The sequence below is a fragment of the Artemia sp. Qi Xiang Cuo genome, chromosome 1, assembly GCF_049724085.1.
Source record: "Artemia sp. Qi Xiang Cuo chromosome 1, ASM4972408v1, whole genome shotgun sequence".
Lineage (NCBI taxonomy): Eukaryota > Metazoa > Arthropoda > Branchiopoda > Anostraca > Artemiidae > Artemia > Artemia sp. Qi Xiang Cuo.
Window position 1 is genome coordinate 6,844,722 of NC_142794.1, and position 22,251 is coordinate 6,866,972.

The following is a 22,251-nucleotide window of genomic DNA, read 5'->3' on the forward strand; positions in this document are numbered from 1 at the left end:
TGGGTAATTGATTACATAATCAATAGACCACTATCAGGAGGCCGTGACAGGAGTCTATAAATGGGCATAGAATGACATAATCGACTAGAACAGTTGAAATATTTCAGTAGTGTATTAACATGATTTACCGTTTTACGGTTACATTCTCTTGATTTTCCAAAATTCATTTTCGTTTTCTTTCGTTGAAATGCATGAGCTGGATTATTTCAGTAGTGTTTTGTCGTGGTTTACCTTGTCACAGTTACATTCTCTTGATTTTTCAAAGTTCATTTTGAATTTCTTTCGTTGAAATGCCAGAGTTGGAATATTTCAGTAGTGTTATGTCGTGGTTTACTTTGTGAAAGTTACATTCTCTTAATTTTTGAAATTTCATTTTTAATTTCTTTCATTGAAATGCAAGGGTTGGAATATTTCAGTAGTGGTTTGTTGTGGTTTACCTTGTCACAGTTACATTCTCTCGATTTTTCAAAGTTCATTTTAAATTTCTTTCATTGAACTGCAAGAGCGGTATTTTTTCAGTAGTGGTGTGTCGGGGTTTACCATTTCACAGTTACATTCTCTTGATTTTTAAAAGTTTATTTTCGATTTCTTTCGTTGAAATGCAAGAGTTGGAATATTTCAGTAGTGTTTTGTCGTGGTTTACCTTGTCACAGTTACATTATCTTGATTTTTCAAAGTTCATTTTCGATTTCTTTCGTTGAAATGCAAGAGTTGGAATATTTCAGTAGTGTTTTGTTGTGGTTTACCTTGTCACAGTTTCATTCTCTTGATTTTTCAAAGTTCTATTTGAATTCCTTTCGTTGAAATGCAAGAGTTGGAATATTTCAGTAGTGTTGTGTCGTGGTTTACTTTGTCACAGTTACATTCTCTTAATTTTTCAAAGTTTATTTTGAATTTCTTTCATTGAAATGCAAGAGTTGGAATATTTCAGAAGTGGTTTGTTGTGGTTTACCTTGTCACAGTTACATTCTCTCGATTTTTCAAAGTTCATTTTGAATTTCTTTCATTGAAATACAAGAGTTGGATTATTTCAGTAGTGGTTTAACGTGGTTTACCATTTCACAGTTACATTCTCTTGATTTTTAAAATTTTATTTTGGATTTCTTTCGTTGAAATGCAAGAGTAGGAATATTTCAGTAGTGTTATGTCGTGGTTTACTTTGTCAAAGTTACATTCTCTTGATTTTTCAAAGTACATTTTGAATTTCTTTCATTGAAATGCAAGAGTTGGAATATTTCAGTAGTGTTTTGTTATGGTTTACCTTATCACAGTTACATTATCTTGATTTATCAAAGTTCATTGTGGATTTCTTTCATTGAAATGAAAGAGTTGGAATATTTCAGTAGTTTTTTGATATGGTTTACCTAGTCACAGTTACATTCTCATGATTTTTCAAAGATCATTTTGGATTTCTTTCATTGAAATGCAAGAGTTGGAAATTTTTCAGTAGTGTTTTGTTGTGGTTTACCTTGTCACTGTTACATTCTCTTGATTTTTCAAAGTTCATTTTGAAAATCTTTCGTTTAAATGTAAGAGTTGGAAATATTTCAATAGTGTTTTGTCGTGGTTTACCTTGTCACAGTTGCATTCTCTTGATTTTTCAAAGTTCATTGTGAATTTATTTCATTGAAATGCAAGAGTTGGAATATTTCAGTAGTGTTTTGTTATGGTTCACCTTGTCACAGTTACATTCTCTTGATTTTTCAAAGTTCATTGTGGATTTCTTTCATTGAAATGTTAGATTTGGAATATTTCAGTAGTGTTTTGATATGGTTTACCTAGTCACAGTTTCATTCTCTTGATTTTTCAAAGATCATTTTGGATTTCTTTCGTTGAAATGCAAGAGTTGGAAATATTTCAGCAGTGTTTTGTTGTGGTTTGCCTTTTCACTGTTACATTCTCTTGATTTTTCAAAGTTCGTTTTGAAAATCTTTCATTTAAATGTAAGAGTTGGAAATATTTCAATAGTGTTTTATCGTGGTTTACCTTGTCACTGTTACATTCTCTTGATTTTTCAAAGTTCATTTTGAATTTTATTCATTGAAATGCAAGAGTTGGAATATTTAAGTGGTGTTTTGTCGTGGTTTCCCTTGTCACAGTTACATTCTCATGAGTTTTCAAAGATCAGTTTAAATTTATTTCATTGAAAGACAAGAGTTGGAATATTTCACTAATGTTTTGTTAGGGTTTACCTAGTCACTGTTAAGTTCTCTTGATTTTTCAAAGTTCATTTTAAATTTCTTTCATTGAAATGCAAAAGTTGGAATATTTCAGTAGTGTTTTGTCGTGATTTACCATGTCACAGTTGAATGCAAGAGTTGGAATATTTCAGTAGTTTTTTGTTGTGCTTTACCTTCTCACAGTTACATTTTCTCGATTTTTCAAAGTTCATTGTGGATTTCTTTCGTTGAAATGTGTTTTGTTGTGCTTTACTTTGTCACCACTTGTGCGCTTTTAGTTATGGGAATGTAAAATCTTAGCTGTAAAGAGAAACATTTTAATTAATTCCTACTCTCCCCCCTACTTCTTTCAACATCTATCTGAAGCCTCAGGAACAGTAAGCAGTTTGTCCATTAAAATGTACTTTGTAGGAATCTACCGTACCCCTACCTAAACAATAACTCCCCCCCCTTCATTATAGCTGATACGCAATTACAAATCCTCAAACATAGGTAGTAACCATATACACAGGATCACCAGGACAAGGATATGTGTGCAGTTTCGACGAACACAAGACCTGCCAGACAGGCATATACTTCTTTCACTGACAAACAAGACCAGCCAGAAAGGTATATAGTACTTTCAGGGACACAAGACTTGCCAGATAGGTTTTATGGGGTTCATGAGTCCAAGTTGCTTAGATTTCCGGCCATAATATATACAAAGTGTAATGTTCTTCCTGAGAAAATGCCGGTTTTGGCCGAAGGCTAATATGATCATTTTTTTGTATAAAATATACTTTAAGAATACGATTCTTATCGGTTTGAAAAAGTTATTTCAAGGAGTTGAATATATTATTTGCCTTGCTGATTAATTATTCGTACTGAAATGGAGAATTTCAAAAGAATTTTGGTAAGTAAATGTCTTTTCTTGCTTTATAATAAAAACGAGACATGTTCGTATACCTAACTATAATTATCTGGGATGTAACTTTCTAACAGGTACTCGAGTATCAGTATAATTATTCTGACGGTAACTTCCTTTTAGATCTATTCTAGAATGTAAAAGCCATTAGACTTAAAGGTTATAACTGTGAATAAAATCTCTTGAAACTAATATTCAAATTGTGTTATATTTTTTGCATATCGTATCTTAAATATTAATAGATTAAGCTCCTCATTCATAGGGACTCATGTTCCATTTTTATGATTTACGATTTTAAACAAATGGAATTATGATCGAAATAGTTTACTCCCGTAAGTTTTAATTGTATCTCTCTTAGATGAAAAAAGCAAACATTTTTTCTTTTATCCTGTGTCGTGAGAGAGATTATTTCACAAATTGTGTTATATTTTTTATGTTACATCGTATGCTTGTTATTAACCGATAGGTTAGACTTCTTCTTAGGGTGCCATAGGTCTTTCTATTTTATGATTTAAAAGTTTAAACAGATGGAATTTTGAGCGAAATAATTTACCCCCCATAAGTTCTAATTGTGTCTCTCTCTTACCCTCAATTGAAAAAGCATACATTTTTTTCCTTTTATTCTTTGTGGTGAAAAAGCGATTATCTAACTATCTCTATGTGACTTACCCGGCGAAAAAACTGAAATTTATTTTTTTATTCAAGGAAAAGGATAATGAATGTCCAGACCAGAAACGAACAAAGATAGATGACAGATCTGGACCTAACAGGGAGAATCTAGACTTGATTACCTCAATGAATATGACCAGGCGTCCGTGATTACGAACGCGCCTCCACGTGCTAACCAGGACATCTCTGAAGAGTTAGTTACTGGTATCTCTCAAATGACGCAATTTCTTGAAGTAACTGACTTTATCAGCTAGCTACGTATATTAGGTTATGGACTAGTTGCGGGAAAAAGAGGAGAGGGTGGAGGGGGCACGAAAAATCCCTATTTCTATTTTATATAAATGAAAATCCGTAATAGTCGTTTATTCTTCAAGTTTATAATACACCTACAATTTCTCAAGGGGGAAATAGATGACGAACGATAGTTGAGTGTGCATTAGCTCATGGTCCACTTATAGTAAAAAGAGAGGGTGGAGTAAAAAGAAAACCTATTTGTTCCTTAATCAGATGCTGTTTGAACTTTGAAACATTATAGGATTTTTGGTAGTTATTTAGTAGCTGGTAAACATGTGAATAGAAGCGCATTGAAATCACAAAGATGCTGTATGAAAAATAGGTTTTTTCTTCAAGTTTTTATAATATACCTACAATTTTGCAAGGGGGGTGGGGAAATATATCACGAACGAAAGTTGTTTTTGCATTAACTCATGGACCAATTATAAGAAAAAGAGGGGGGTGGAGAAAAAAAAACCTATTTGTATCTTAATCAGATACTGTTTTAACTTTGAAACATAATAGGACTTTTAGTAGTTATTTAGTAGCTGGTAAACATGTGACTAGAAGCGCATTGAAATCACAAATATGCTACATGAAAAATACATTTTTTTTTCTTCAAGTTTTTATAATACACCTACAATTTCTCAAGGGGGAAATAGATGACGAACGATAGTTGAGTGTGCATTAGCTCATGGTCCAATCATAGGAATAAGAGGGGGAGGAGCAAAAAACCCCTATTTAAATCTTAATCAGATACTGTTTTAACTTTTAAACATTATATGACTTTTGGTAGTTATTTAGTAGCTGGTAAACATGCGAGTAGAAGCGCATTGAAATCACAAAGATGCTATATGAAAATAGTTTTTTTCTTCAAGTTCTTATAATACACCTATAATTTCGCAAATGGGAAATAGATGACGAACGATAGTTGAGTGTGCATTAGCTCATGGTCCAATTACAGGAATAAGAGGGGGGTGGAGCAAAAAAAACCTATTTAAATCTTAATCAGATACTGTTTTAACTTTGTAACATTATATGACTTTTGGTAGTTATTTAGTATCCAGTAAACATGTGACTAGAAGCACATTGAAATCTCAAAGATCCTACATGAAAAATAGTTTTTTTCTTCAAGTATTTATAATACACCTACAATTTCTCAAGGGGGAAATAGATGACGAACGATAGTTGAGTGTGCATTAGCTCATGGTCCAATTGTAGGAATAAGAGGGGGTGGAGCAAAAAACCCCTATTTAAATCTTAATCAGATACTGTTTTAACTTTTAAACATTATATGACTTTTGCTGGTTACTTAGTAGTCGGTAAACATGCGACTAGAAGAGCATTGAAATCTCAATAATTCTATACGAAAATAGGTTTTTGCTGCCTAGTGAGGTATTACTGACTCCGTGACAAATATTTTTTATCATACTTTGTTTTATTTCATTGGCATTAACCAAATTTCACTTCTTTTGTGTTTACCAACTGTTAAATAAGCACCCGAATTTTTTCTACTCAATTATTTTCTGTGAAATTAATATCATAAAAAGGCGAAATATAAAATTGGTTGAGTTGTCCGCAGCTATCTTATATGACTGAAGTGGACACGTATTTAGCCAACATAATAGTAGGTGAAAAGTAAGTTTTGACCGGGGGCAAAAATTGGTACAGTTTTTTTTTTTATGAAATAGTGAATATTCCACATGGAAAATAAATCATGTTTTATATATTAACATTGGTGAATTATCGCCTCTTCCATCAGCTCAAGAAACAATTATTGTCAATGAAACTGCACAGATCCTAACACCGCCAGTGGATTTTCAGGATAGTGTTGTAATTGAGGATAATATTGAGAGGCAAAGGCGCTTCTTAAACAATCTTTTTGATGCTCCAACTAGCCTAGTGGATTTAAATTGTGATATAGCAAGGACTGAGGACCCGGAATGGTCAAATAGGCTAATAAACGATTATTGAGGTGATATCCCCCAAAGTCCATTCAAACCGGGTTCGCATGCCACTTTTATTGATGTTGATAAACATAAAAATCCCATTGTGTCACAAGAAGATGCTGGGTGGCTTAATCAGCTATCCCAAAACACGCTAAAAGCTATCCTTAGTGAATATGAGGATTTCAGACCACACCCCACCCCCACTATTGCAATTGAACTAGGTGGTGATGGTGCTATTGAATAGGGAGACGTTATGCCACCCTCCAACCCCAATATTGATGTTGAAGAGAATAGTGATATCACTGAAACATTACCGCCATCTACATTTACACTACCAGATTTTTTATTCTCTTACTCTGCCTTGCGCCATACTAATGTCTACACGGCCGTTTTCGGTAACCCATTTAATTCTCTAATGTCAGGGGGTATAGTAACAGACCCCCTGGCTATTAAACACTCCTATGTTAACAAGATTCGATTCCTTCTTGAGTAACAGATGCGGGTTTGGGGAGGGAGGGACAGTTTAAAAGCGATAATAGCACTAAAAATATTTTATTTAAATGAAAATCTGAGCAAACTTTATTTTATATATTTGCATACATTGATGCTACCAATTCACCCGCATTTAGATAATTATGAGGAGGTTTTTTTAGATTGGGTCAATAGTATCGTAACCAAACTGGATAATTATAATGAGGGGGGTAATGGGTCGGTTGTTTTATTCATTGAAAATTTAAACGCTAATATATGTAGATTTAAAAAAGATTTCATTTTTAGAGGTGATGGGGAGAGGGATATTGAATTAAAATATCATTCAGATTTAGAGGGTTGTAGAGGTATACAACGAATCTATTTGATGCTAGGCTACAGTGTTTCAAGTATGCATTTTTGATTGCGTTATTCCGACCTCTAAGAAATGATGGTAATAAGAATAAGTTGAACAAATTGGCAGCTAATGGGGATGGGTCAAATTTTCCTAAAGTGGATTTCGATTGTTGACATGGCCAATTTCCCGTAGCACTAAAAGGGATACATATTTTTGAGCGGGCTAGTGAACATTTAAAGATTGGTGCCACGGTGTTAAAGGAAACACCATTTGAGGAGGGTGACAGCACTAATAAAAAGGGTGTTATATTTCCAGTGAGGGCTCCGTCCATTGAATCAGTGAAGCACTCGGTCTGGTTTCTATACACGCCTCCTTCAGAACCTGATTCAATTGGACATTTTAATCCAAATATGGGTATTAGTAGGGTTTTATGTGAGGGTAAACATTGGCGTGGTGTATGCTACTGTTTTCCAACATGCCTGTTCAGATTTTGGACTGATTTAAAGCTAAAGCATCAAATAAAACACTGTAAATGTCTTGGACACCAGGCTGTGGAAACAGTTAGGGGAGAAAGAGCGATCTAGCGTTTTAAGAATTTCCAAAACTGGCTCCTGCAGAGCAACAAGATCGCTTTGAATTGCAAAGCCAAACTCACAGACGTTTATGATTCGTCAAATTCAAATTGTGTTAAGATAAATGAAGCCATCGGATTCTCTTACGTTCACGCTCAAAGAGACTCTATTAATATCATGCATGTGTTAGATGTTGTTGAGTTGTTGGGTGGGGAAGATTTCATGCAAACAGCATTGACCAGTCTTACTAAAACAACCAATGGTGCAATTTCATGCCTGCGCTATACACACTATCCTGTGATTTTATCACCAGATGACAGAATGGCCATTAAAAATTGTAAAATATGTTGGGTTTGTAAGGGGGAATTTATTGATGGTACTGGGGGAAGGGGGAAAGAAGAAGGTGATCGATCATGATCATTTATGGCAGGAAATTTCATTGAGAGGGAGTAACTTTAGAGGGGTGGGACATCTATCTTGCAATATAAACGCTAGTCAGCAATATTTTGTACCAAATTTTATACACAACTCCAATTATGATTTAAAGCTTATTTTACCGGTGTTGGCCCGCTTGGTCAAGGGGGGAGTTGTAGAGAACGTATAGGTAGATGGTTCTTTTTCATATAATAAAATACCTAAGTCATCTGAGAAGCTGCTGCTCCTAGAATTCTAGTGGAAAACATTACGCAAGGGTAATACTAGCCTGAATAAAATCCGTTTTTTAGACTCTTTTAGTTTTTTCCCCAAATCTGTAATTCAATTTATTCAGGTTCAGAAAATCGACAATTTTGATAGGTTCCCCCTCCTTAAACAAGCTTCCCCGATGATGAAATTTATGATTTATTAACGTTTAAGGGCATATACGCATAAGATTACTGCAACTCTACCTTGAGGTTAGATGAGGTGTCATTACCGCCTATCGAAGCATTTTACAATTCCCTCAAGGATATTCAATGCACCACTGGAGACTATTAATTTGCTGAGAGGGTTTGGTCAAAGGGAGAATGTAAAAAAGGGTTGGATTACTGTAAACTGTACTTGGCTAGTAATGTTTTGACTCTTTTGGACATAGTGTGCAAGAACAAGGATAACATCTATGGGCAATTGGGGTTAGATTAATGGTATTACTTTTCCACTCCTCATCTGGTGATGGATTTGATTCTTAAAATCAGCAAAGAAGAAATACTTCTGATCTCCGAAATGGATAAGCATATATTTGTAGAGAGATCAAGGAGGGAAGGATATGTTTTTCACGGGGACTGTATCATGAAAACTGATCCGACCGGACAGCACACCAATGAAAAGTAAGAGGCAGTTTTTTTGGATAGGAATTCCCTTTATCCGTCGGCGATGTCTCACTAATGTTTGCCGTGTGGCAATTATAAAAGGATTAATGATCCTTGTGCTTCAGATTTCCCCAACATTGCTACAATTGAGGAGAAAGAACCCAAAGGATGGTTTTTTAAATTGACGGCGAAATACCCATGGAAATCTAAGACTCTGTAAAAGACTTTGTTTTCCCATGCATAGATAGACCGGTGGGTAAGGACTCACTGAGTCCATACAATTTATCTTTGGTAGAGGATGGGAGTATGCACTGGGTACCTTCAAAGCAAAAACTTATTGCTAACTATAACCCGAAACAGAATATCGTTGTTCATCATGAGCTATTGTGGTGGATGGTATCCAATGGTTTCAAATTCACAAGGATAAATAGAGCCCTTCAATTTGATCAAAAGCCATACATGAAAACGTCTATTGACACCTTTGTCAGTAAACGTTCACAAGCAAAAACGAAGGTTGAAAAGAGATCTATAAAATCATTTTAAACTCAGCCTTCGGTAAAATGTGCGAAAGCGTACGAAACAGAAGTTGATTTAACATTGTAACCAATGCCAAATGATACGCTCGAATCATCGCCAACCCAAACCTAACATCTTTCACAATCATAGACTCTAATATGGTCCTCCTACACCGCAAGAAAAGAAACGTCATTTTGAATAAACATATTGCAGATGGGACGAGAATAACGGAAATCTAAAAAAAAATCATGTTGTCATTTATAACAATGTGTGCAAGGTACAATGACCGACTGAGGGATAAGTTCAAGTGTATTATGGAGACACTGATTCGGTCCTGTTAAAAGTTAAAACTGATAACTTGTTGCATGATTTGGAAAATGGAGAGTACATTAGCTCTCGGATGGATTACACCGACTAGGATGAATCCCTCTATCCAGAGCTAGTGAAACGCCAAGCCCCTAATACACTTAATGTTAAAATCTGAGACGGGAAGTGATCTGAAATCCAGTGGTGTGTTTCTGGTCAGAAGGAATACTTTGTGGAAGCGCACAACAAGGATATTAAACAAGTTTGCAAGGCGATGCCTACACACTTTGTAAAAAATAATTTCAATATGAGTGTTCATATAAACTGTGTAGAACGTAGTTTAATCCCAAGAGCAAAAGTCATGGCGTTTCGCTCTTTACAATATAAAAACTACACAGTTAGAGTTGAGAAAAATGCCATGTCGGCCATATCAGACAAAGTTTATGTACTTGCGAATGGTGTGAAGTACTTCCACAAGGACTATATCTGATTTCAGATCGATTTGAATGTATAAAGTACAGAAAACAACTCGGTCTGGATAAATTAACTTAAATTTTTTCATAATACAAGGTGGGTGGTGGGGGAAAACATTTTTTTATTTTATCAAAATTTATAAATTTTCTGTGTTTGCTTTTGCTATTTCTTCATAATTTAATGCTCCCGGCCCGGCCCGGCCCCGGCCCGCCGCAGCAGGCCCCTTCTGCTTTCTGGTTCAGCCTTCGGCTGCCGCAGCGGCCGTCCCCCGGGAAGATAGGAGGGGGGAACCCATTTCAAATTGAAAAATGTTGTTGTTCATTAAAAGTATTGTATTTTTTGCAAATAAAAAAAAACAAAAAAAAACTATTACATTGTTTTAAGTGTATTTATTAAATATAAAGTATTTTTATGTTAAAAATAAAAGAAAATATGATTCTTTATTGGTTTTGTTCTTGTTCTTATTATTCTTGAACGGAGTAGTAGTAATAGGGAAATTATTTAGTCATTAGACATCTTCAGTTTACAGTTAGTTGTAGGTGAGCTGTTGAAGCGAACAGCAATATGTATCAATTTAAAACATCATCCAGATCGCTTCTGTGTGATCCATCAATGTCAGGCAAAACGAACCTCTTAACTAAAATAATTAAAAATTGCGATAAAATGTTTATGGAAAATCTGAAAAAATCTACTGTTGCTAAAGTGTTTGGCAGGAGCCATACGATAAAATAAAAGCTATTGCTACATCGGGGGTGCAGATAAAATTCATCCAGGGACTTGATGTTTTCGATATTACCAAACTCATTTCTGATTATTTCTGAATAAATTGAACCAAACTCATTTCTGATTATTGACGATTTAGTTGAATCCATTGAACAATGGTCACAAGAAATGCTACAATTATTTACTGCTGGCTCACATCATGAACAGATTTCCGTTACTCTAGTTCTACACAATCTCTTTCATTAGAGCAAATGTATGAGAACACGTGCTTTGAGCTGTAACTACTATATTATCTACAGAGTTATTCGTGATTCTCGCTCGCTAATAACTCTCAATAAACAAAATATATCTCGGTACTCCAAAATTTATATTTTCAGCGTACAGTCAGGCAACTAATAAACCCTACGGTTACATTCTACTGGATCTTAATCAAAATGCACCCGAAGATTTACGTGTAGTCACAGATATTTTTGACAATGAAATTACAGTATATCTTCCGTGAACAGAAAAAAAGCCTATTAGTTGCCATCATGACACAGAAGAAACTACATGAAAATAAACATTTATTCTCCGTTCTAAGCACTTCAAAACCCCCCCTTAGGAAAGCCATACTCCAACATGGTATTGACAATAATTTCATTAATCTAATATCTGAACTTTTTTTTTAATTTAACCCAGGGCAATGTTCAACTGCCAGAAATAGTTAAGCAACAGGTAAACAACATCGTTGCATTATATGTGCCTTGGCTTGTAAAAAGAAAGGAATTTTTTTTTAAAGAAACGTCTTCTACAAGCGGGTGGTAGCTTTTTTACACTTTTAATGCCAATAACTACATGACTTGTAAACAGTTTTCTCTAGATGGCTAACCCTATAAATTGACTCCAATAAAACTCGCTCTTTCGCCAGTGGAGAACTTTGAGGACAATCTGAGTAAATTCACGAACAATGACAATATTGACGATGACGAAAAAGTCTACTTTTACTTCAAGATGCACTTCGTAGAGTGGACAAACATAAGCCCTATCGCAGGAGACCAGTCAATGTGAGTGTCATTGATCACAAAAAAAAACATCTCTTCAAGATTCTGATGCTGCTGGAGCATTAACACAATGCTCCAAATTTCATTAATCTAATATCTGAACTTTTTTTTTAATTTAACCCAGGGCAATGTTCAACTGCCAGAAATAGTTAAGCAACAGGTAAACAACATCGTTGCATTATATGTGCCTTGGCTTGTAAAAAGAAAGGAATTTTTTTTTAAAGAAACGTCTTCTACAAGCGGGTGGTAGCTTTTTTACACTTTTAATGCCAATAACTACAGGACTTGTAAACACTTTTCTCTAGATGGCTAAACCCTATAAATTGACTCCAATAAAACTCGCTCTTTCGCCAGTGGAGAACTTTGAGGACAATCTGAGTAAATTCACGAACAATGACAATATTGACGATGACGAAAAAGTCTACTTTTACTTCAAGATGCACTTCGTAGAGTGGAAAAACATAAGCCCTATCCTGCGAGACCAGTCAATGTGAGTGTCATTGATCCAAAAAAAGAAACATCTCTTAAAGATTCTGATGCTACTGGAGCATTAACACAATTAAAGAAGGAGGATTAATTGAATTCCATGGTGTCGAGCATATGAAATATAATGCCACAATCATATCTTTAAAAAATAAAACGACTCTCATGGAAAGTGGTCAAGATCATATTCAAATTGATAGCAATGGGAAAGGAATTATAATTCAAGGGAAGAGTTATAATCTAGTTGATTTAATCTTTGATATGGTTAAAAATCGTAAAGGACATTTATCATTTGGCAGTCATCTATATAACTTTCTAAATACATTAAACTTCCCCAAAAGTCTTATTAGCAATAGGCAAATTTAAAAAAAAATAAATGAACATAGTCCATTGTCATCATTATCATCAAGATTAAAACAAGAAGAAGAAGGAGCAGAAGAAATAGGAGAAGATTTTAAATCAATCTTGGAAAGTACCTAAGAGAAACATTGATTTGGCGATGACGAGGACACCGATGATAGCTATACAAAAGTGAAGACGTATTGATATCAACTCAATGTCATCATCATCATCACCCACTAGTATACAAAAGGGTAGTGGACGTTACACTACGTGTTTACGTTCAAAATGGTTGAAGCTGTGAAACGTGTTTATGAAAATATTGATGAAGCGGGAAGTTTAAGTTCCCCCACCACTATTTCCAAAGTCACTTGTGTTGACACTAAAAGTGTACAAGACTATCTACAAAATGCATCAAGTTACACTCTACATCGAAATCATAGGCTTCGTGGTAATCATTATTGAAAAACTAAAGCCTTTTTCCCGCTGCACATAATGCAAGCATATCTTTTAACTCTAGATGAGATTCAAAGACGTCACAATACACCATACAAGTACATTCTACTTGCAATCAGTGTTTTTAGTCACTATGCGTATGCCATTCCATTGCGGACAAAGAGAGGTGTTGAAGTTGCTCAGGATATAGAAAGTATTCTTGAACAAGATTCTAATAAAAAACTTCAAATGAATCGGGGTAGTGAATTTATGAATCCACATGTCGAAAAAGTACTTATGAAATATAATACAATGGTCTATTATAGTCACTGTCCTATAATGGCTGCATTGGTCGAACGACTGATAATTGCTATTCGACTTTTAATTTCAAGATATTGTACATTGAAAATACGGCTGCTTTTATTCATGATTTAGATAAAATCCTTTTGATTTAAAATCAACGACCCTATCGATCATTGTCCAACTCAAGTCCAACGGAAGTTCATCATGCTGATCAAAATACATTTGATATTTTCTTAAACATTATTCAAATGAAATGATTGTAAAGAAAAATTCAATGTTGGTGATACTGTTCGAATTAATAGAACAACTAATCATAGGCAGCACAATCGCGCCGCCTAAGTAAAGAACGATGTTGGCACAATGTAGGGCACTTTAGTGCCCTGATATTTTCAGTAAAGTGCAGATTATGTTCTGGCCTTGCGAAGGCATTGGGGTTTTGAGCCAAACTTATGTTAATTTTTGCTCATTTTGAGTTTGACTCGGTTATTTATTGTAATTTTTGTTCGTTTTGGGTTTCATCTATTTATCGAGGCTGATTTGTGGTAGTTTCACGCATGGTAGATTAATTGATTTTATTTTTGCTCATTTTTGGTTTAATGGAGTTCTTTACTTTTCTTTGAAAAACTTATTTTGTGGAAAAACTTTGTTTAAATAATAGTTTTGAAAGGGCAATTACTTGTGGCCCACTGAACTTTTTAAAGGGTAAAAAATCCTAGACACCAAACCCATAACTTATCGTCTACAAGACATCAAAGATAAAAAGATTCTTGGTGGCTTTTATGACTATGAACTAAAAAAAGTTAAAAATAATAGTGGAATCTAGCAAATTGAAAAGATATTAAAGAACTGTACTCGCAGGGACAAGAAACAATTGCTTGTTCGTTGGCTAGGATACAACTCTGATTTTGATTCTTTGATTGGTGTTTTAGACATTAACAATGTCCAATGATTTTTACGTAACATTTATGTCCAATGTCTCCGACCCTTTCTAAATTTATTTGAATAAAACTAGTGATTTTCGGACAAAACTCTCCCGCACGGTCAAATACGACTACGGAAAGGTTGAAATTACCTTTATCGATTGTATTCTTAAAATTGCTTATGAAATCCTGAGAAAAGATCGTGCGTAAGAGATAAAAGCTATACCATTCGGTTGTTCACTCTTTATCGCGTACGAATGGGTTGAAGCACTACAATCGAGTGAATATCCCCATGTCACACTGAAATACAAAGAATATGATAGTATGACTGATTTGTGTCATACAATCAATAGAAAAATTTCATCTCGTAAGAAAGGTACATTCCAACTTAATTTTTTAATGGAACACGATAGGATTTACATTAGCTCACCTGTTGACAATGAAATGATTCACCTTAATGAAAATCTGAGAAATGTTCTTAGCTTTAAACAGAATATGATCAGTGGTTAGCTAACCCCCGCTATCCCGCTAACAGCTGGAGCTGTTAGCGGGATCAATCATGTTATTTTTGCAGATTATCAACTTGGTTTTGCCTCGGACTGTTCTATATTTCTTTATGTGTCCTTTGTGGAAACATCGAGAGTTAGTAATCCAAATGTCCCTCTCCTACTTGTTCTTGAACCAAAAACAACCCATGAACATGTTCATCACTATAATATAAAGCATCTTCAGTATGTTCCTGTAAGCACTTCATATTTGGAACTCTGTGAGTTAACACTAAGAAGTGAATTGGGTGATCCTCTAGCAATAACAAAAGATTTAGCTGTGATTACATGTCATTTTCGACCCATCGTCGTTGCCTAAGATGAGCAATAGAAGAATTCCAGTTGTCTGTCCTTATATTGACTGCTATATTGGTGCTCTGAGTCCTCGTAAAATAGGTCATGGATTGGGCTATTACAAGAAGCGTATTACAATGTCTGGCTATGGTCTTGGTAGTTGGTTTGTTAGGCTATTTCGTTCTACACTACCCCTTACCAGAAATTGTACCTTCTGCATCAAATTTTTCTGCCTCAACACTACAGGACTGGGGTTCAGGTAAAAATTTCAATGATAGTGTTAAAGAAAATATTAGATCTTCAGCAAGAGCCGTTGGCGAACAATTAAAATCTCAGCGAAATGGGAAGGGATTAAAAAGGGTGCATGGTCATCATTCACTCATCAGTCTCCACCCAGGTGGGAAGCGAAAAACATCAACAAAGACTTTGAGGAATAAAAGGAAAAAGACCACTAAGAGGAAGAAAAAGGTTGTTTGATCAAAGAAGGATCTCTTCTCTTAAGATGACCTATCTCCTTCACAAAGAATCGCATCCATCAATCAGCTCCTCATTGAATCTATTCAATGCTGAAAATGTTGATGTCAGTGTCAAGTATGGGTACTATGAACACTTTCATTCTCAAAAACCCTTGTCGGAAAATATACACTTTCAGATGTTTTCCAATGAAGATAATTTCATTGACTTATCATCAACATTTATTGATTTAAATGTTTTGGGGAAGAAATAGTCAGACAATACAACTCCCAGTGCTGGTGATGGCCTGTCCTATGAAAACTGTATCCTACACAACTTGTTCAAACAAATTAATGAATTCATGAATGGAACGTTGGTGAGCACTAGCAATAATTTATCAAACTATGCTATGTATATACAATTTATGATGATGACTCCAAAGTCATACAGGGAGTTTAGAGGTCAGGCACTGGGCTATGAATATAGATCAGATATTGATACTGACGGTTATTTAACTGCTGCAGTGACCCAGGAGTATCATCTAGTTGGAAAATTAAATCCTGACATATTCAATATATCTCAATGCTTACCTCCCAATGTCAAGATTGAAATAAAGTTACAACTAGCTCCATCGAATTTCATTTTGAGAAAAACACTTGTTGCAGCACCTGATGCGAACGTCATTATCACTTCAGGAATTCTTCATGTTTGAAAACAACAGATTATGAGCTCTGTTGGATTGGCAGTGGAAAAGCTGAGAGCCAATGGTAACAATATCAAACTTCTTGTCCCCCATACGATTACCAGTCAACGTCACATTACCACTGGTTCTCTCAGTTATACCGATTCATCATTTACCAATGAACAAATACCATGATAACGCGTGTGGTTTTTGTGAAGAGTGTCTGTGTCGTTAGATTCTGGACTACATCCCTCCATGATTTTAATTTTTTTGGTCTATCTAGCCTTGTGTGCAAAGTGAATGGAATTCCCTGTATACTTTATCATTTGATAAAAAATCCTACAGATCTCTGTATGAATTGACTATGCAATCCCTAAATCATGACTCATAACTATTTGAAAATGGAATAACCAATTCAATGTTTTCAAAAAGTCATGGTGTAATTGTTTTGGACTTGTCTGGCACTCAAGATATGAGCATAGTAAGAACAGGCATTGTACGTTTAGAGTGCACATTTGCCGATGCTTTGACTGAAAGTATCACATTAATATCACTGAGTCAATTTGAAACTTGTTAGGAAATCACACCCGACGGCAGTGTTCTAATAGACCTTGCACCATGAACCCAAACCAAATAATCAGCGTATTTAGTATGGATTTATACATGTCCCAATATAAGTCCTATTGTATACCATCGGACTTTATTGAAAAATTCCAAGTGTTAACAATGCCCTAATCATTGTTAATAGCAGTCCGTCGAGTTTGAAGACAGGTCATTGGCTATGCATCTTTCAAAAAGCGAAGAATATAGAATTTTTGATTCTCTTGGCCTATCATATAAATTCTACACACCACAAATCAATAACTTTATTGAGAGCACTGGGAAAACTATTATTCAAAATCGGAGAAGAGTACAGGATTTAACGATTAAGGCCTGTGGTTTTCATGCACTACTCTTTTTCATGTTCAGATGTTTTGGCTATACAGTTTCTCAAAATTTACGTCGACTTTCATCGTTTGAACGACTTCCTGGTAGAAAATATACTTTAAAGTGTGTTTAATATTGATTTTAGTGCCCTACAAATAAAATGTCCTAAAAATGTAAGTAGGCTTATAATCATAGTAGCCATTGTCTTCACAACGATGACATAGAAACCAAATTCTTTTGTTATTCCAACAGTTGAATCGTAGACCTGGTTCCTCCTCCCAAAACAATTTAAAGCCACGACGATACCAGTCTTTTATTAATAAACTAAAATCACGTTTAGGATTCTTTCCAATCATACCAGGATAAGTACTCTCCATCTGATTACATTTATCATAATGGCAATTAGAGCATGGGTGGCCACTAGGGTGAGAGTCACACATCTCTTCAAGACAGGAATTACAACCAAGTCTTCCCAGTGTATACATGCATAGTGGACATGTATATTATATTTTTTCATGTGTTGACACTCTCACCACCAAAATGAAACTGAGCTACGATCAATAAATTGAGTGGGAGAGATAGAGAGAGGAGTAAATCCTCTTTGAACAACATCTTTCTCGTGAAAAAGAAAATCATAGTCTTAAATTTCTAAGGTAATGTGTTCAAAAGCAAATCCACATTGTCATTTTGTCTTGACTCAATTAATATGTCAATAAATTGTGTAAATGCCTTTGGACCACGACGTAAAAGCTTCATACAATAGTCTAATGATAGAGAATCAGTTTTCATTACATCGACAAGCATTCTATGAGAAAATATCTTTCTTTGAAGAGATAACTCGCAGAAATTATCATCTAGAATCAAACGATTTTCCATAAACACAAGATTCCGTATAATTTTTTTCTTTCTCAAATCTATCTATTTTTTACAGTCCTAACACTCTAACCGCCCACTTCAGACTAACCAGGATTCTTTTTCCTACTTTAAGAATATACGCTAACCTACTATAAAAAAAAATATATTCGATTTAGAAACAGTTTTATTAAATATAATTAAAATAATAATAATAGACATTGATACAATTTATTCTCCTCAATATATTTCCCTAGTGTATCTAAAGCAGTTTGAAGTCTATTTATATTCACTATATTTAGTTTTGCAGCAAAGCATAACTGCTCCTTCAATTTAAATTTGCTCAATGATATCACATATCTTGCATACATATCGTCCCATTCAAGGGTTAGTCGAGATTCTCCTGTAAGTTCCACTGCTACATTTGGTACTCTCGCCTTTGTATCATTGCTGCTACCTGCTCACCATCAAGCTCCAATAGTGTAAACATAGCACTAATTTTCTATGCTAATATCTTGTCAAATAATAGAATATAAAAAATAAACTGTTCTCTCTGTGAATTCAATTCTCTTACTAATGTGAACTACATTGAAAATCACTCCTTATATTGGATCTGGTTGCTATAGCATTATAGCAATGATAATCGAGTCACGGTATATTGAGTACCCTCTGTATTCATTGTCTCTGATTGGTCCAGAAAATGGGTGTTGACTCAGAAAAATGTCTGGCAGGTCATGTTTTCGTCAAAACTGCACACATATTCTTGTCCTGGTGATACTGTGTATATGGTTACTACTAACTTAGCCTAATTTCATTACAAGTAAAGCGAATCAACTTGGTTGAATCCAGTACTGCCATCGTTTGGCATTACTTCTTTTGCAACTGGGAAGCCAAAAATATGGTTATTAATACTTTTAAATCAACTAGCTTCTCAGAATTCTAAATTGATTTCAAATTTGTCCTCTTCAGGGTAAAGTCGTAGTTTGGTGCCCTAAACCACCAAAACTGTCACCCAACCACCAGTGCTATTTTGGCGTCTGCCCCCCCCTTGGAAAATTTTATGCCGCCACCCTTGGGCCAGTTAATATCAATTATGACAAAATGAAAAAAAATCCAAATAAAACATTCATACAAAATTGACAAAATTGACAGACATGTAATATGAACTCATATTACAAGTATTGCAAGTACTTGTATATGAACTCATACATGTACTTAATCCCTTACTTTGGAGAAAAAATTTATTTAAGACATCTCTGGCAAAACCTGGATGGTCAAAAAAGAAAGACTAGACAAAGCACTATTTTGGTAGAAAATGATATATTTTTTTTACCGAAGTACATATGTTTGGAAATATTTTGTTTTGGGTGATAAATTTACAAAATGAGTCCTCTTTTCGCCCTTGAATGTCCCATATTTCTAAAATGCATTCCTTTTTTCCCCTTTTATGTCATTTTGTCCCGGAACTTGGGATTGTGTCATGTTGACATCCCTGTTTGTCCATGAAAATAACAATTTTCGACTTCTGCCATGGATATTGGAAATGTCTTAGATTTAATTCCAAAAAACATGAATTCCTCGTGAAGTCATGGATTTTGTTTTGAATCATGAATTCTACTTTGTTTCTCACGTTATAAAATTACTGTCACTCTGAAACAGCATAAACCATTTTTTGCACGGTACGAAATAGGTTCACATGGTTCACAGAAGGCTTCTCCAGCTCATTGAAGATGCGTGGGAGATTCAAAATGTTCAGTTCAAAAATTTGTGATTTCTTTCTACTGTGGCTAAAAACAAGAAATTTGTCCCTGCTCTTGCCCCCACTAAGGTAAATTGGACATATTCGGTAAAGGAGAGTTGTATTGGTTGAGTGCTGTCAACCAATTTGTCAACCACTTTGCAGAAGAAATACTGAGAAAATGGAAAACAGCTTAAAAGATTAAGAAACAGATTTCAGCACACCTTTATCCAAGTGACAAACTTAAAACGAACAGAAATTATTCCGTATATGAACGGGGCTGTCCCCTCCTCAACGCCTCGCTCTTAACGCTAAAGTTTTTTATTGTTTTAAAAAATAAAGTTGTGAGACAGAGTCAAACTTTAGCGTAAAGAGCAAGGCGTTGATGAGGGGACAGTCCCTTTCATATACGAAATAATTTCTGTCCGTTTTAAGTTTTAATGTTGCTCCTTACTTTCAGTTAAAAAAAACTTGTTTTTTTATTTAAATATGTAGTAAGAATAGTTTTCTAACTTCACACTGTCCAAATACTTTACCTCCCCTCCCCCCTAATATGCAAATATGTCTTGTTTAAATATAACCCAAATTATATATTTTCCCTCTATTCTGTCAATTCTCTTTGTCTTGTCTTACGCTAGGCTGAAAGAAACTAACGATAAAAGACGTTTCTATAATGAGACAATGAATTAACAACTTGAGCGGTAAGGTGGATATCATACAAGTACCAAGTTTGGTATATTACAAATAGGCAACATCTGTAAAACTTACTCCTCCAAACCAGTGTTTAAGTGTTTTTTTATGGCATTGTGTTATCGCTTCGCTTTACTTTTTTCTGTAGTCATTTCTCTTTTTGATCACCTGGTTTATTCGCCTCAAAAACCTTATTGCTAATTTCTGTAAGAAATACTTGAAAACTTGTTGGAAGATTTTGCTGTATAAATTATTCCTCTTGGCTCCGATTGGAATACTATGAATTAAAAGTACATTCTAATCCTTTTCTAATTGCTTTGTCCATGAAGTCAAAGTATTTTTAGTAAATTTTACAAATGTTGGATGAATTCGTTACCTGAAAGATTAACATACCATTTAACTTTTCATTCAGTGCTCTTTACTAATATAATAAGATCAACCGCCACTATTGCGTCCCATCTCACCTCACACCCCCTGTTTCTATACTTATATACAAATTAGATAGTTGAATCTCTCGTTTTTTGCCTAATCAAAAGCATTGCTTTCACTACCTACGAGTCAAGACCCCACGAAATCGTCTGAGGCCGAAATAGTGCAAAGCCATGTCAGATTTTGGCCATATTTACTTCAAAGGTCAACACTTTTGAGTAGGAGAAGGTGTTGTGATAGGCACTTTTAAACTCGTTAGAGTTTCCAGATGCAGCTTTACCCTTCGCGCTAAGGTTGAGAATAAAAAAAAAACAAGAAAAGTGAGAGCCAATTAAAAGAAGAGAAACGAGAGAAAAGTAATCCCAACAAAATTTGTGTAGATGTTCAGGCTGATCAGGAGTTAGGATAGTGACACTTTGTATTACTAGGGTGAAATATCTCCCGGAATGTCTCTGTATCTATATCTGATATTGACACTGTATCTGAAATTCAGATACTCCTTTTTTTTCTTTCTTTTCTTTTATCAATAGTTTAAACTTGTAATAATAGCGAAAAAAAGAAACTGCGTTTAGTACTTTCAAATATTTCCATTCACCGAGCCAAAATTTTGATATTATTACTTATTCGTTAAACTTTTTCTATGAAAATTATCTAAACCTTGCTTAAAAAAACAGAAGACATTCCAATTTATGTGTGTTTCTCCTATATTTCCAATTTTTTCAGATTTTTTTTTATTGTAAAAAAATCTTTCTTCATCCTGTTTTCCTTCGGTGGTGTATTTATCCTCAATACTAAAAAGGGGAAAGTTTTGTTTGAGTTGTTCTATTATCGACTCATATCTATTGTATCTACGTTTTTATACAATGTTTATCAATGAGCTGCGATGTAAAGGCATTAGTCAAGTGTATCGGTTTCATTTTCAGCCTGGCCTCGGATTTGAACATACGCTGGCATTTTCATACTGGGCTTTTTTCGTCTCTATTAGATGTAAACAGTTTGTGATGAATTTGTTGTTTTAGTATCATGCGGGCTACCCGTGGGAGCTGGAGACCCGAGTACCAGCCAAAGCGAAGCGAAAGCCTTAGCGAGTGGAGGGAGGCTAATCAAGGAATCGGCTAAGCTGGAACTTGATGATAGATATTTGTTATAAGTCGCAATTTGTTGAATGTGTATCTTTTTTAAAAAGAAACTGCTTGTAAATATCATCACATACTGAGAAATTACTACTCTGTGTAGGATGTTAAGGCTCCTATATTTTTTAGGTTATGTCTCACGAGTGTTTTCCAGTAAGACAATGCTTGAATAATTTAATCAAATGTTGTTTTTGTTATCTTCTCTCTTCTTCTTTTTTAGGTAACCTTGCAATATCTTCAAAGTTAGTTAGAAGAACAAATGGATAAAATGATATCTGGGACTAGAAAATTTGAGTTCGCATCATTAGAA

At 34.7% G+C, this 22,251-nt stretch overlaps 1 protein-coding gene across 1 annotated transcript in view; it reads left to right on the forward strand.

The window, feature by feature from the left end:
* LOC148955968 (heat shock protein 83-like) overlaps nucleotides 1-6,000 on the forward strand; it is a 43,123-nt gene extending 37,123 nt beyond the window's left edge. The window contains exon 5 of the mRNA XM_089088629.1: nucleotides 5,789-6,000. Within this exon, the coding sequence (XP_088944755.1) occupies nucleotides 5,789-6,000 (212 nt within the window). The remainder of the gene's footprint in view (nucleotides 1-5,788) is intronic.
* Nucleotides 6,001-22,251: the final 16,251 nt, after the last annotated feature.